Source organism: Bombus huntii, unplaced genomic scaffold, assembly GCF_024542735.1.
Source record: "Bombus huntii isolate Logan2020A unplaced genomic scaffold, iyBomHunt1.1 ctg00000126.1, whole genome shotgun sequence".
Lineage (NCBI taxonomy): Eukaryota > Metazoa > Arthropoda > Insecta > Hymenoptera > Apidae > Bombus > Bombus huntii.
The window spans coordinates 61,687-78,473 of record NW_026099375.1 but is presented as its reverse complement, the minus strand read 5'-3'; the positions used below and the strand labels follow the sequence as shown (position 1 = coordinate 78,473).

General features: G+C 47.9%; 2 protein-coding genes across 2 annotated transcripts; both read left to right on the top strand.

The window, feature by feature from the left end:
* The first annotated feature begins 2,640 nt into the window (after nucleotides 1-2,640).
* Nucleotides 2,641-3,132, top strand: LOC126877154 (uncharacterized). Its single transcript, XM_050639967.1, has one exon. The coding sequence runs from the start codon at nucleotides 2,641-2,643 to the stop codon at nucleotides 3,130-3,132; it is 492 nt and encodes a 163-aa protein (XP_050495924.1).
* Nucleotides 3,133-3,651: 519 nt separating this feature from the next.
* LOC126877153 (uncharacterized) lies at nucleotides 3,652-4,951 on the top strand. The gene is made up of 3 exons (XM_050639966.1): nucleotides 3,652-3,710; nucleotides 3,843-4,065; nucleotides 4,676-4,951. Exons 1-3 carry the CDS (start codon nucleotides 3,652-3,654, stop codon nucleotides 4,949-4,951), a joined length of 558 nt encoding a protein of 185 aa, XP_050495923.1.
* The last annotated feature ends 11,836 nt before the right edge of the window (nucleotides 4,952-16,787 follow it).

Sequence of the window (16,787 nt, the reverse complement as noted above, 5' to 3'; positions counted from 1 at the left end):
TCTCTTCCATCTCAACGTGGATGAATTGAAAAAAGAAAACAAAAGCACGGGTAAACGGCGGGAGTAACTATGACTCTCCTAAGGGGTTAGGTTAGGGTTAGGCTAAGGGTGGAGAGCACGAGGCGGGTATGGGTTTTCAGGAAGTAGGACCACGTTCTGGCGCCAACCCCAACCTTTTTTTTTTTTTTTTTTTTTCGTGGAGAAATCCTCATGGACACCCGCTAGGCGGGTAGTGTCGGACTCTTACCGACTAAAACTCCACGGTGGCCTATCCTGACGCCTGAGTCGAGACGCACCCGGGTTCTCTTCCGAATTCTGCCGGTCACCCCCGGGCGTCTATCTCTCCTTCTTTCGAAGGGAGGCATCCTTGCTCTTCTTTGGAACACTAGGGGGGACCACACCCCCTAGCGCCTCGATCCTGCGCGTCTTCCTGGGGACCCCGTCCCTGACGCCTTTCTTCCTGGTTTCCATGTGCTCCTGTGGCGGCCGGGATAGCTCCGCCGGTTACCCCCGGGGTAGTCCTGCGCTCCGGGGGCTTCTGCCTGCCTAGTACTCCTTGGAGAATCCCAGAAAAATGGCGGCGGTGCGCCTCCTTCCTCTTCGCCAGCGCCCGCCCGAACGTTCACCCATCCTTGTCCGTGCCGCGGCGACCGTTGCTTAACCCATGTGATCGGTGGGAAGTCCACGTCTCCACCGCTGCCAGCGGGCGCTGACGGCGCCAACCCCAACCTAACCCCAACCTAACCCCGATGAATCTGACGTTCTCCTATAGTCGGGTGGTGGCTGGTCGGCGACTCTGGCACCCGCCAGTTTGCCGATCCGGTGCGGAGAATTTCGGAGAAGTTGGTAGGCCCATATCTGCCAAGACCACTCACCTGACCTTCTCCCCGTCACCCTGCACCGGCCTTCACCGGGGTAGGGTGCGAAAGAGTGAGTGGCGCCAGGATGGAAACTTTCGTGGACGACAAACATTTATATACAATGACGGAGTTAGATAATAAAAAGAAACACGTTTACGATGCAGGTGAGAGAGATACCTGCACGACGCAGTTATGGGTAGACAAGTGGGCCCCACTGCGTCGTCATCTCACGACCATGGCCGTTCGGGGGTGGACCGCTAGGCCCCCGAACGTGTTTCTGCGCTTGGCGAGGCGGGGAGCAACAGAATGGAGGTTGCGGAGGAATCTCAAAGAAGAATGACAAGGGGTTCGCGTAAAACTGCAGACAGGTCGGAGAGTGTGCTTTTCGCTCCGGCCATGGTAGCTGATGCCATGTCATCCATGGCAGGAGGATTGTGGGCGAGAACCAAGTCCGACGACAAAGAATCGGTAGCTTCGTTCGCGCCGCGCTCATCAGTGACTTCGACGGCGTCCAGGGGAAAGAAGAGGAGGATCATAATCACAGCCCCGGACGTATCCAAGGAACTAGCATTCCAAACAAGGACGAGCTCGGCCGCGGTCGTCAGCGCCGGGCTAACTATGCACGTCTCTGAAATCATGCGGGTTGCGACATCATCGTCCAACCTCAAGGGGGCGTACATAAAAGCCCTCAAGGACGCGGCGAGCTACCTCACCGCCGCGTGGAAGAACGAATCGCCGAGGAGGACAGGATCAGCGCGCGGCAGCGAGACCGGAGCCACCAGGCTCGTGGAGGCAACAAGGCTGTCAGCTCTGGAGGAGGAAAACGCAGCCCTTCGCCAGGAAATGTCTAGAAGGGCTGCTTGCGCTCACGAGTGCCCGCTGTGCAGTGGCCCGGCAACCGAGTCCGGCCGTCCTCCGCGGGAGGGTAAGAGCGACAGGCGCGCCGACCCAGCGCCGCCGCAATGAACAAAGGACCGTCGCAGGTACCCAAGACGGCCACGCTCCCTCCAGCACAGCGAACATCCGCGGTGACTCTAACGCTGAACGAGGGAGCAAGGATATCGTACGCCGACGTGCTCGAAGCAGCCAGTGCGAAAGTCCGCTCTCGGAGCTCGGTGTGGAGATCGTCGAAATAAAGAAGGCAATGACGGGCGCCATCACTATCAGGGTCCCTGGAGACAGGGACAGGAGAAAGGCGGAACTTCGAGTGACCGGGATAGATATTTCGGTCAAGAAGGAGGAACTGCGGCAAGCACTGGCCTCGGCGGCAGAATGTGGCTGCGCGGAGGTGCATGTCGGTGAGATCGGCGCCACCAGAGGCGGCATCGGGTCGGCGTGGATCATGTGCCCGGTGGCGGGAGTCCGAAAACTAGCCCAGGCAGGGAAAATAGCCCTGGGCTGGTCAACCGCGAGGATCAGAGCCATCCCGGAGCGGCCCCTGCAGTGCTTCAGGTGCCTGGAGCTGGAGGACGTACGCGCAACATGCGTGTCCAGCGAGGATCGAGGGCACCTGTGTTACAGGTGCGGCGGAAGCGGACATCGCGCCAGAGGCTGTCCCGCCTCCGCTCCCAAGTGCCCCCTGTGCGAGTTGCTCGGGGCGCCCGCCAAGCACAGGATGATCGGAGCGGCCTGCGCCCCCCCCCCCCCCGAAAGTCAAGAGGAGGAGACCCATCCGCGTGCCAGTTGCGGAAAGGACTCCAGGGAGTACCGCCAAAGCAGCAGCGGCAGATCGTCGGGACGAGGCCATGGAGGTGACCGAGTAGTTTAAGCGCCTCCTTCAATGCATTCTCGGCAGGTCGAGAAGGGCGCAAGATCTGCTCTTCTAGATCATCCGGGAGAGCGAGGTCGCCCTTGCGGCGATGGCCAGCCGTATCGCGTCCCCGACGCTCCCAACTGGGTCGGGGACCTGGATGGAACCGCGGCCATAACGTGGACGCCAGCCTTGGGTGCCGCCGGCGTCCTGCTCGATCGTGGCAGCGGCTTCTTCGCGGTCGAGTGGGCTGGAGTAGCGGTGGTAGCGGTCTACGTTTTCCCCAACATTGACCTGGCTGCGTTCGAGGACTTCCTGGACCGGGTCGAAGAGTGCGTCGGAAGATGCCTTCCCCGCCAGGTGCTCGTCCTCGGGGATTTCGACGCCCACTCGACGCAATGGGGCAATCCCAGAACCAACTCTCGGGGAAGGATACTCACCGATTGGGCAGCGGGCCTCGGGCTCCTACTGGCAAACAGATCTCTGCGAGCACCTGCGTGGCGTGGAGAGGATCCTCCGTAGTCGACGTCACGTGGACTACCCCGGAGCTATTCAGGCGGATCCACGACTGGAGAGTGGCCGCGGGGGTGGAAACCCTATCCGACCACCTCTACATACTGATAGAGATGGCCCCCGAGGTCACACAGGCCGACAAAGCCCGACGAGTAGGCGGAAGATCTCCGAAGATACATGAGCGCGGCGTGCGACGCCTCGATGCCGCGCTCCGTTCCGGGTGGTAGATGCGACCGCGGAGTGTAGTGGTGGAATCCGGAGATCGCGGAGATGCGAGCGACCTGCGTTCGAGCCCGCAGAAGATTCTTGAAGGCTCGTCTTCGTAGGCTGACACGCGACGAAGAGAAGATCTCCAGCTGCTACGAGGCGTACAGAGAGTCGAGACGCACTCTCCAGCGTGAGATCAATATCGCGAAAACTCAGTCCTGGACGGAGCTGATCGAAGCGGTCGATTCCGATCCGTGGGGGCGGCCTTACAAAATAGCGACGAAGAAGTTGCGATCTTCGGCCCCCCCGCTGACCGCAAACATGGATCCGGTGTTGCTGGCCAACGTGATCGGGACTCTGTTCCCACCGGAAGACAGGAAGTGAGGCAATCAGTGCCATCCTCCTCCTCCTACGACGAGGCGGTGACGACGACGACGACGACGGAGTGGAGCGAAGAGTTGCGAGTTACCGAAGTGGGGCACTTCGAAGCGACAAAGAGGATGGCATCCCAGGCTGAGTTTGGGCGGAGTCGATCGACACCATGGCTTCCCGCCTACGACATCTCTTTACCAGATGCCTAAAGGAGATCGTCTACCCCCGGACATTGCGGACAGTGACATTGGTCTTATTGCGGAGAGAACACTGCTGAACTCTGGCCTTCTGGACGAGGTGGACAAGCTATTTGTGAGGATAATTGCCACCCGTCTGCAGGCCCATATGTCGAGTGCCTGGATGGTACGATAGCCAGTATGGCTTTCGACAAGGCCGCTCGACGGTGGACGCAGTGAAACGAGTGAGGTCCATGGCGGAGGCCAGTGTTTCCCCTAGAAGGTGTGGGGTTGGCAGTCTCCTTGGACGTCACGAATGGTTTCAACGCCATAACCTTGGACGGGATAGTGGAGGCTCTGGAACACTTTGACGTGCCGTCGTATCTCGTTCATGTCATTCGGGCGTATCTGAGCAACAGATGGGTAGCGTACATCGGCAAGAATGGTGAAGAGAGGAGGTCGGTCAAGCGTGGTGTTCCACAGGGTTCAGTGTTGGGACCTATCCTGTGGATCACGGCCTATGACTCGGTCCTTCGATGTCCCGTTTCCCTGGGCACAGACATGGTGTGCTGCGCCGACGATACCTTGGTCCAGGCCGGGGACGTTGGTGGAACGAGGCTCTGAGCCTCACCGAGGCCGCCGTGGCATGTGCAGTACGCGCCATCTAGAGGCTCGGCTTGAGCGTGTCTCCAGCCAAGTCCGAGGCCTTGTGGTTATTCGATCACCACCGTAGAGGAACCCCTCCTCCTGGACTGTTTGTGTATATTAACGGAGAATAAGTCCCGGTGAGATGCCAGATGAAATACCTGGGCCTCACCATCGACAGCCGATGGGCGTTCTGGCCGCACTTCGAGCTCCTGGTTGCAAGGGTGACAGCTGCAGCCAACGCCTTATGCAGCTTACTACCGAACATCGGCGGAGCAGCAGTTGGAGTTCGCCGACTCTACGAGGAAGTGATTCGGTCTCGAGTCCTTTACGGGTCGCCTGCATGGGCCGAAGACCTGATGGCGAGTCGTCATAGCTTACTCTTGTTGAGGAGGTTGCATAGGACGTCGGAGTCTGTGCTGTTGTAACATCAATTCGCGTGCCGCTACAACTATTTCTTTTTAAGAAGAGCTATACTATTACTCCATTCCTATGTTACATAAAAACGTCCATTCCTTAACCGCGACTACGTTCGGCGACTGATTGTCGCCTCGAGCCCAAGTCTCGAACAAATACAATCGGATTCAATAACGACAATTGCTTAATTGCGGCTATGGCAAAATCTAAATTAAAGTATTAAGGTATTTTCCCAAAATTCCAATATACACAAGTGCAGCAAAAGAATAACGAGACCAGGAAAAAGTAAAGTACATGGACGCACAAAAGACGACGCACTAGATCTTTTTTTATTTATTGCTTTTTAAATAATTTCCGATGGACTTGCTTATGATATTCACATGATAGCTTAGAAATCGTCGAAAATTCTTCTAACTTAATTACGTTTCATTTCGTTGTAACAATCAGTTAAATATCAGATGTCCATCCAACAAAAGTTTTAATTCCAACTTTAATTTTCGTAAGAGAAGCAGTTATCTGGAAAGAGGGAAATCAAGAGAGTAAGGACAATAATGAAGTATAAGAATTTCATTTTATCGTTATATTGATGGGCGTTCTTGCAGACGCAATATCGCGGTGTAATCGTCAACGAGTAAGACTTTTATCTTGAATTTTAAAGAATTTTTAAGCAAATCGTCGCATCATTATTAAAGAAATTATCATATCATTCTTGAAGGAATCAATCAAATGTTTTTTTGTTTTATATTAGTTTATTGAATTATGCATGAACATAATAATAGAAATATAACAAAATGGATCATACCCAATTCAATAAAATAATATAAAACAGAAGTTGTTGTTCATATATTATCACCTTAAAAAACTAAAGAAACTTTTCGGACAACCTAATAATTCCTCTACAATTTGTACACACAGTTCTGCCCGAGCAGCCGAGCTAAAGGGGCGTGTGAAACTGTGCTTCAGTGAAAGTGCGGCAAGTGAGGAAAAGTAAGAGAAGAACGACAACACCCAACGCCAATCGTGGAAAATCCAAAATGCAACAACAAATACCGCCAATAAAAATAACAAGCAAAGGCAAAACATATTTCATAAACAAAGTTACAAATATAACAAATCCAAGTCAGTCACTAAGCGAAGAACAGGAGTGCTCAGCTATGAATGAAATAGAAATGGAAACATTACAAAATAATGACGAGAATAAAATCAACAACGAAGTAACCCACCAGGATGAAAGATGGAAGGTCGCAATTTACAACAAAAAACGTAAAATAACACCAAACACAAACATTAGGAAAGCTATAGAAGCAGAAAAGCAACAACGGCTACAAGAAATCACTCTCCGAAACTCCTTCAGCGCACTGCCAGAAGAGAAAAAAACACACTCAGCCGAAAAACCAATAACCCACATCGCCAAACCACCATCAACTTACATAGAAGCCCAAATAGTAGACCCCCTCATTGAACTACTGAACAACACGGCAGAAAAAGAAAATTACAGTATAAAAGAATTAAAACTAGACCAGGTAAAAGTACAAACTAACACCCCAGAAACTTTTAGAAAAGTGACAAAAGCACGAAAAGAAAAAACGCCGGATATCACATTTACCAGCTCAAAACTGATAAAAGTTACAAAGCAGTAATCAGAGGATTACACCCAAAAACAAATACAAACAACATATGCGAGGAACTAGCCAAAATCGGACACCAGGTAAGAGCAATAAACAACATAACGAGATATGATACTAAACAACCATTACTGCTATTTCTAATAGAACTCGAACCTAAAAATAATAACAAAGAAATGTTTGACATTAAAAAAGTTCTAAGCACAATAGTAACAGTGGAGCCACCTAGACATAAAAAAGACATACCGCAATGCATACGGTGCCAGCAATATGGACACACAAAAATTTACTGCAACAGAAATTCGGTGTGTGTCAAAAGTACCTAACAATAAACTGTCCATACATAGGAAAAATAAATGAAGTAAAATGCTACAACTGCAATGGAAACCACCCAGCCAGTTACAAAGGCTGTGTAGTTAGAAAACAACTGCAATGTAAACTGTCTCCGCCGCTTCGAAACAGAACACACAATAACATTCACGCGCAACAGGATAGCACAGAAACTGAGACAACACCAAATCTACAGCACGTAATGAACAATAACCACAGTAACATCAACACCGTTGGTAGCCGAAGCTACGCGCAAGTAGTCAACCAATCGCCACCCTTAGACAACCAAAATCAGAATAATAACAGCAACGACACTACACAAATCAAGGAACTGCTCAAACAATCCATCGAAAACATCGAAATGCTAACAAAAATGATAAGCGAACAAAACGCAGTTCTCAGACAGCAAACGCAACAAATAACAGTCATGTCACAACTTCTTACAAACATGCTAAGCAAAAAATAAAAACGGGCACGCTGAAAATAGCAGCCTGGAACTCAAACGGCCTACAACAATGGGCCCCAGAAATTAAAACATTCCTATATAACAACAATATAGACATATTACTTGTTTCAGAAACACACTTCACTCCAAAAAGCTACATGAAAATACCTTACTACACCATATATGATACCGAACATCCCTCAGGTAATAATAAGAAACGATATCAAACATCACTTACACATCCAATTTAGAAAGGAATATACCCAAGCAACCACCGGTACAGTACAAACTAGCAGCAACCACTCCCATTTGCCAGCAATATATGTACCATCACGACACAAAATTACATCACAAATGTGGGAAGAGTACTTAGATGACAAGTATATCGCAGCGGGAGACTACAATGTAAAGCACACGCTATGGGGATCACGAATTACTACATCTCGAGGTAGAACCCTGAAAAAATACACTAGAAACAAGAACCTCAATATATTACCCACAGGAAGACAAACAGACTGGCCGACAGACCTCAGTAAAATATCTGACCTACTCGAGTTTGCAGTTACAAAGGGACTAAACGCAAATAAACTAAAAATAACACCCAGCCTCGAGTTTAGCTCCGATCATACACCCATAATAATTGCATACAGAAACAAGCCAATACTTTATAGCAATCCAGAGACACTATGCAACAAAACCTCCAAATGGCAAACTTTTAAAGAAATAATCGAGAGCAAAACCAACTGCAACATCCAATTGAAAACACCCGAACACATCGAACAGGCAGTAACAACATTGACAGAAACTATCCAAGAAGCAGCATGGGCAACCACTATACCTGATCCAACCACCAGACAAATAAAAATAATTCCGCCAGACATACTTGAAAACATTAGAGAAAAAAGAAAAGCGAAAGCAAAATTGCAAAAACATAGAACACTAGAAAACAAAAAACACCTAAACAAACTTGCAAAGGAAATAAAAAACAAAATAAAAGAGCACAACAATAACGAATTCACAAAATTCATAGAGACACTCTCTGTACACGAGAACTTCAACTGCTCCCTATGGAAAGCCACGAAGAAAATAAAGAAGCCAACCAAACTAGTCCCAGCGATCAGAAAAGCAGACAATACATGGGCAAGAAGCAACGAAGAGCAAGCTGAAGAATTTTCCAACCACCTTTACAACACATTTACACCACATAATATCAACAACAGCAGCCCCAAATGCCATACGGACGAGGATGCGCAAACCACTAGTACCTCAACTGACAGACACTACATCATACCTAAAACAATAGCACAAGAAATTAGAAACATAATCGAGAAAACAAAACATAATAAAGCACCAGGAATCGACCTAATCAGTGGTAAAATCTTGAAAAACCTTCCGCCAAAAGCGATAAGACTAATGACAATAATATTCATTTCAATACCCAGAATCCAATACTTTCGTAAACTATGGAAACTAGCCAGATTATAATGTTACGTAAACCAGGCAAAGACCCACATCAAACCGCATCTTACAGACCAATATCACTTCCTGTGTTTTCCAAAATACTAGAGAAAATAATATACGACCGCATAAAACCAATAATAGAGAAGTAACCAACGGTCAAAGAGGAAATTAACAGATACGCAGGAAAATACAAAGAAAGAATAGGAACATAGCCAAACCGGCTAGCTGTGGAAACGGTCAACACCCCAAACATGGATAGAAGACTGAAAAGGAAACACCCAGCAAACCTCACAAAGGACACAACCTAACAAACACGAAGATGGTATCCCGCTGGGGGTAGCCACCCACATGATAATCAAACAGTTAAAAAATGTCCTACCAAATGTCCAAATTAGACAGATTGTGAATGAAAAGAATTAAACAAAAAAAAAAAAAAGAAACGCGTATGGCGTTAGCCATACACGCTGGTCATCCTGCTTGTATCTCGGGCTGATAAAAATATTGATAGCATTTTTATGTTGTATGACGTCTTTAAAATTTCACACGACTCTTCCTCTCTGTCTCTCTTTAAACAAACTTTTTTCTTATTCCTTTCAATAAACACACAACATTTCACACTTTATTTTCTATATTCGTTCAGATTCGTTGACAAAAAATTTGTAATCATCTTAAAAGAATGATTTTACATAACAAATTTTTAAAAATCTCCGATATACTTCTGTTCTAATACTTCTATTTTAATACTTCTTATTTTAAAAATCCCTAGTTATTATTATAATGTAATCAATAATATAGAAGAAGTAGTAGGAAAAGTATTATAGTTTGTATCATTAATCTATATTAATCTGATTTGGTATAGTCACCGAATAATCCTAATATACTCTATTTTAATCCGAATAAATTTCATTATAACTTATGAAAATGAGAGTGATCATTTTAATGAATTCGCAAATTGTTACGACCGTTCGCGGAGAGACGCGGTCGCTAGGAGATCGCGTCAGCGAGAGGCGTAAATTCTCGCTACGATTATGTTAATCGACGCCGCGAAATAGTCGTTCCCCTGTTTCGGTTAGGATAACAGAGGTGGTTTAATGAATGTAGCACTGTATTAACAGGTTAACGTAGAACAATATATTTTACAATAATATGATGAAGATGTTACAGAAATTTGACTCGACTTTGCGATATCCCTAGATAAATTCGTTTGCTCGTCAGATTTGTCGAAGTGTCACGTTTGACTCGTCAGAAGGAACTGAACGCCCTTCGATTATTCCTTTGTCTCATTTGGAAGACGACCCCCACTATGCTCGGGTCACGCCACCGCTCGCGCCTATGATCACGTATGCCTCTTCTTGTGTGAAAAACGTAACGGTCAAAAATCGACGTTTCTAGAGCTCGCTACTTGGCGACAACTATGCTCTCGTCGATACATTGTATATGATCCGGCGGGTAGATAAGACGGTCTGCCTGCGACGTTGTAGGACCGCGAGCGACGGTTAGAAAATACAGCCTGTGGTAAGCCTCGTGGCGTAACACAAATCTTTTGACATTTCGTGAACAAAAGGACTGTCATAAACACCATTTTTGGTGTTACTACCCGATTCTAGAAACTGAAATATTTTACGTCACGTAACGCGGTCGCGGTTGCGATAGGCAAATTGACAAACCTGTCAGTCCCTATGCCCATTAACATCGTTTCTCCGTCTGTCTGTCGTACATCCAGCCTCAATTACAATTTATCCCCGTCACGGAGCGCTATCACCAGCCATAGCAAATTGTCCTTGAGTTTTCTTATCAATCGGAGAACGACTACCGCTTATCGTTGACCTCGACCGCCGACCACGACGTTCAAAGTTTCCGTCTAGATTTACAAATCGACCACAACCAACGAAATTTCATTTGTTCCCTATCGATAGATTGTTTCGTAACCATTCTCGAGCAATTTCTTCGAATATCGAGGAGATGCGATGCGTTTCGCTTGCCACGCCGCGACTAACCGTTCTCGATCCAATATTTGCTCGAGAAAACGGTCAGTCGTCGATAAGGCAAGTAAAGACGAAAGTGTGAATTGAGATAGCGAATCTGTGAAAAGCGAAATCGGAGCAACTGCCGATGTCTATGGAGATGTAAGTGAAAGTTGAACTTTTCGAGGAAAACAAGAAGAATTATTGGAAGTAAACTGTAAATTTATATTTCTATGAATAGAACCATAGAAATGGAATTCAGATGGAGATTCTTTTCGCTCTTGAGACATTGTATATGTCGGAGTCAGGTTGGAATTTTGGGGCGTTCAATGAACCTTTACTTACTTTACCATCGCGGGTGTAGCTAATGTTTATTGGTACAAATGTGGACTTGTGACTCTGGTCTAAGACTCGATAACGCATCCACGGTCAACGGGTTAGTAGGCTTGTTTCTTCGTCCAAGTCTAAGATGTAATGGTTACCCAGCAAGACGTTAGTTAACTCGTATAAGAGCGCGTACCGGTGAGAAAGTGACTTTCCGTCACGGTGGCGCTGTCAATGAAAACTATGATGGGTGTGTCTAAGAGAACGACATTCTCGGATTAGTGGAGAGATGTCTTCATTTGAAAACTGAGGGAAATTGACGCTGCTGTTAATTGGTCAATTTGGAACAAAGACTGCTTGTCCGTTCGAAGAACCTTAGTTAACAAAATCCTAAGGTTTAAAGCGGGTCCTCAGGCTAGCTGAACTTATGCTGCGCAGATGCATCGACATCTGGTAATCATTTTGCCCGAGGAAACCGTTGGAACCTTTTTTTTTTTTACTGTCGAGTACCTCTACGGGTATTTCTTTTAATACGGGCTATGTTATTACTCCGTGCTTTTGTTAGACGGAGCTTTCGTCCCGTTGATCGCGGCTACGTTCGGCAACTGACTGTCGCCTTGAGCTCAAGCTCATTGTCACAAATCTCAAATAAATACAATTGGGTAGAATAACGGCAAATAGTTTAATTACAATTTTTATGGATTTTCCCGAAATTTCGGAGGGGCGGCCCTGGTGTTCTCTCATCTCCGACATATATAAAGAATATTTTATTCCAAATAGTTAGTTGTTTAGAGGATTAATAAAGTGGGAATAAGAGATTCCTGTTGCAACCCGTCAAATATATTTGAAATAATTAAATAAGTTAATAAATATATGACGTAGAATGGTCACAAGCAGGGCTGTGAGCGTTCGGTGGATCTTCCTTGGAGTTGGCCATCGTCGCGGAGGCGCGCGCGGATACGGTTTTCTCACGCGCGAATGAACACTCCCGACGCGGCAATCAATAGCAGCGGTGTATATCTCGTAGTGTGAACGCCGCGGGTCTTAGGTCCGGTAACGAATCTGCGGTCAACGGGAGGAGAGATAGACTGACACTGACTCGAACGTGTACTACTCGCGGATCAAGCGGTGTTGGTCCCTTCGTCGATGAGATCTCCCGGAGGAATGAATGTTCGTCCCAACGTCACCACCGAAACAACCTCTGGTAGTGTGTCTAGGTATGCCAGCTCCTCCGATCGGCGTCGCTGTCGATTGGTCGATTTGGGACAAAAGCTGCCTGTCCGTTTGCAAAAATCTTAATTGCCGAAAAAAACCCCGGTTTTATAGCGGGTCTCCGGGCTGGCTGAACTTGTGCTGTGTACGTGCCTCCACGTCTGGTATTCATTGTCCGAAGGGACCGTTGGAATGTTTTACTATCAAATACCTCTATGGGTGTTTCTTTTAATGAGGGTCATACTGTAACTTCGCGCCTTTGTTGGACGGAACGCCCGTCCCGTTGAGCGCGGCTACGTTCGGCGGCTGATGGTCGCCTTAAGCCCAAGTTTATTATCGTAAGTCGCAAGCAGGTAGGATTGGATCGAGTGACGACAAATCGTTTAGTTATAACTGTAAGCTTTAATTACAAGTTTATGGGTTTTTTCCGAGGCTCCAGGAGGAAGGCTCCGGTGTCCTTTAATCTCCGACATATAAATACTGTCGAGAGACACTCATACAAACGTATTCGCAATGACAGTGTATGATCGCTCGCAGATAACTCGATAACTCGTATAACTCCGTTAATAACTGTTAATAACTGATTCGCTCGCGATCGCGTCCGTTTATTTATACTGGTTGGGGAGAGTCGAAAAATTCAAATTCGCCTTTGTTCTTTGTAGCGGTGACATTGTTTTGCCCGGAGTTTATTTATCGTTACATTTCATGCGTCAAGGCTGTGTCAATGTTCCGAGTCAAAACAACAACATGAGTCGCTCCCGATTCGCGTCGTCCTCTGACTCATGTGCCGTTACATCACCCCCTTCCAGTGATAACGTTTCTATTAGGTTACGTTCAAAAAATTATTTACACTGTTTTTTCTTGGTAGTCGCTATTTTAAAAGTTAAATACATACTTTCGATACATACGATACATCCTGCGTCCGACAATTTACGACTCTCAACCGAAACCTGCCTGAAACCAATCGGGAAAACGGACTCTTCGCCCAGACCGCCTAACGGACCTATTCCTGGTGTTTTCATCCGTCGTTCGATTATTATTATTTGCACCGCTTTCGTCGCGGGCGTTCGTTTGTCCTACCGGAATACGTATGTTACGAGTTTCGGCCGTTTTTTTCTCTAAGTCGTCCGGTACTATACACGCGGGTTTTAATCGGTCTATGGAAACCGTTACGTCGCGATTATTTACTTTTATAATATAATCTTTTTCATCCCTTTTTACAACTTTATGTTAAGGAAATTCGAGGATTTGGAAATACAAATAATTGACTACATTTCACACACAACAGCTATACATCTATATTACACTCTGAAGAACGTCTTGCACGCACGCTTGTCGCCAACCGACTATCCAGAATCTTCTAACGGCAGTCTTTTGTCTCAACTAAGACCTGAACGCCCTCTGACCCTTACACACACACTCTTATGTACAGTGTAAATGTATCACTTCCCTAACACTTTAAACGGCCCGCCGTACTGCGGCTGTAAAGGGCCTCCTATCGCGTCATGGCGCAAGAAAACATACGGCGATGATTTTAGATCTTTAAAAACGAAAATTTTCTTTTCGCCATGACGCGTAACCGGGTATGGCCTGACTTTCTCCATCCGCTCTCTTAGCAGGTTCGCGAATTCGAAGTTGGCCCGCTGATTGGTTAGTAAAAAGAACTTTGCCGGCAATCGTATGCCGGTGCCGTAGATCATTTCGGCCGCCGTTGCGTTAAGGCGCTCCTGTATCGCGGTTATAATCGGCGAATTGTACGATCGGCAGAATTTCGACCCAGTTGCTCGTGTCGTGGCACTTGATCGCCGCTTTAAGCTGTCTATATAAGCGTTGTACCATTCCATTAGACGCGGGATGATAGGCCGACGTGCGTAGGTAGGTTACGCCGAGCAACCGGCATAACTCTTCAAACAGGCGCGATTCGAATTGGCGTCCTTGGTCAGTTGTTATTTTTAAGGGAACGCCGAAACGAGAAATCCAAGTTGAAAGGAGGGCCGAGGCAACGGTTGGCGCTTCCATGTCAGCGATGGGAATGGCTTCGGGCCAATGCGAAAAACGATCGATACACGTTATACAATATTGATAGCCCTCCGAATACTGCATTACGATAATGTCTACATGTGCTGAAAATACGTACCTGGTGATTTTACTGCGTTGGCACGGTATGCATTGTCGCGTCCACGTACGGCAATCTTTGTTTACGGACGGCCAGACAAAGCGCGTTGTGGTCAGTTCTTGCGTGGCTCGTATCCCCGGATGGAAAAGTCCGGCTAACGACTGAAATACGTTGCGTCGTAACGGTTTCGGTACGAACGGCCGCAAGGTTCTGGTCGAAATGCCGCAAAATATTTCCACATTCTTTTCGGGAAAACGGATCTTCTCTAGTCGCAGTGCGCGAGAGTCAGAGTTGAGGATTTGGCGTAGTTCATTGTCGCTTTCTTGCGCTGATGCTAACGTTCGGTGATCTACCGAGTTTTCAGTTGTCCCGATGCGAGCTCCGCAGAGAGGACTTGCTTATGTAAGTCTATGGGGGCTGGTAAACCCACGTTCCCGCAGTCAGGGAGGACCATCGGGACCAGCGGCCCGCTTACGTGAGTCCTCTATGTACACCGCAGGGAAGGTCGCCGGGAGTGTAAGCGAGAGGCTCGTTTATGCTCTCTGTACGTGGCCTTGGGTAGTAGCGCACCCACGATCCCGATGCCAAGGATGGGACCGTCGGGATAAGTTCCCGGGTACCTTGTACCTTGAGGCCCCCGCTTACGTAAGTCCCATCTGGATCTGTCGAGTACGGTTAGCAGCTCGCCGGCCGGCAGTGACGTGGCGGTACATCCACATGATAGTCCCACCAATGACTTAGGATGGTACCACGGAGGTCGAGTGTAAGCCCGGAGGGAGTAGCGACCCCTCTGCTCGGCCAATTATGGGTTTGGACTCGTGGTGGCAGTGATTGATGGCCAAGATGCTGGCAAGAGGGCCGATTGAAGGGGTAATGGCTCGCCCCGAATGGTCTTCGGTGGGTGAGCAGCGTCCCGCCTGCTCTGGAACCGTCCTGGTGAGACAGTAGGGCTTGCAATCGCCCCGTTCGACCTGTAACGAGCGACAGCCCCTGCAGGCTTAGCTAATCAAGGTAGCACTGGGTGCCTTGCGCGATGGTTGGGCGTATCCCAGCCCCTATGGTCCTAGGGGTACCCGGGTGCCGGGTAAGTTGACGCCGAGGAAAACACCCGTTAACTAAGACTGACAATACTTGTCCCGATGCGAGATGGCGTATCGGCTACATCGTTTTCTACGCCTTTAACGTACCGGATATCCACTGTAAAGTGTGCTATATAATCTAGATAGCGAAATTGTCGTGGCGAACATTTTTTAAGTTTTTGTCGAAATACGTAAATGAGGGGTTTGTGGTCGGTATAGATTATAAAGTTTCTACCCTCAACGGCGTGTCGGAAGCGTTTTACGGTGGTTTACATCGCGAGCAGTTCGCGATCGTAGGCGCCATGTTTTTGTTGCGCGGGTTTTAGAGATTTCGTGGCAAACCCTAGCGGCTGCCATTTGTTGTTCACGTACTGTTGTAAAACGGCTCCTACTGCATAGTCGGGCGTGTCTACCGTAAGGCTGATGGGCGCACCTAGTATCGGATGCGCCAGCATCGTGGTGTCCGCGAGGGCACGTTTTGATTCTTCGAAACTGTCCTCTGCCTGTTTGGATCACTCGATGGGCGCGTTGCCCTTTTCCGCGCCTCTTAACAGGTCGTGAAACGGTTGTAAAATTTTTGCGGCCCCCGATATGAAACGTCGGTAGAAGTTAACCATACCGAAGTACCTGCGTAATTGTTTAACATCCGTGGGCTTCGGGATTCTGATTATCGCTTCGACACGTTCAGTCGGCGGCTTGATTCCTTCGGCGTTCACGTTGTATCCGCATTTCAAGGGATTACTGACTACACCGTAATCATTGAGGCGGTTGAATACTGTTTACAGATGTTCGCGAGGTTAGTTTTCGTCTTCTGAAGCGATAAGGAAGTCGTCTGTGTACGCGTAGACGAAATCGAGACCGCGGATGATTTCGTCGACGAATCGCTGGCACGTTTGCACGGCGTTTCAAACATCATATTGGTCGCTTCGAAATTTCCGAACGGTGTTGTAATTACCGTTTATTCCACGTCTTCCGGCACAATTGGAATTTGGCGGTAAGCGCGAACGAGATCAATTTTTGAAATTATGCGCTTACCGTGTAGATGGGGGGCGAAGTCCTCTATGTGTGGTGGCGTGTACCACCTAACGCACGATAGTCGCCGCATGGCCGCAGGTTTCCGTACCTTTTCGGTACGACGTGCAGAGGTGATGCCCACGGGCTTTTCGATGGTCGCACCACGCCTTGCTCAATCATGAGTTCAAATTCAACTTTCACCTGCTTGAGCCGATCCGGTGCGAGGCGGCGGGGTATTTTGTAAACTGGCGGGCCTAGCGTGGTTTCGATGTTCCCG

What these genes read in the sequence shown, in the direction of transcription:
- LOC126877154 (XM_050639967.1), top strand. Translation starts at nt 2,641, where the DNA reads ATGCATTCTCGGCAGGTCGAGAAGGGCGCAAGATCTGCTCTTCTAGAT.
- LOC126877153 (XM_050639966.1), top strand. Translation starts at nt 3,652, where the DNA reads ATGGATCCGGTGTTGCTGGCCAACGTGATCGGGACTCTGTTCCCACCG. An exon ending in TTCCCACCGGAAGACAGGAA is followed by an intron (nt 3,711 to 3,842) that starts GTGAGGCAATCA and finishes ATGGCATCCCAG; the next exon opens with GCTGAGTTTGGGCGGAGTCG. An exon ending in ATATGTCGAGTGCCTGGATG is followed by an intron (nt 4,066 to 4,675) that starts GTACGATAGCCA and finishes GTGAGATGCCAG; the next exon opens with ATGAAATACCTGGGCCTCAC.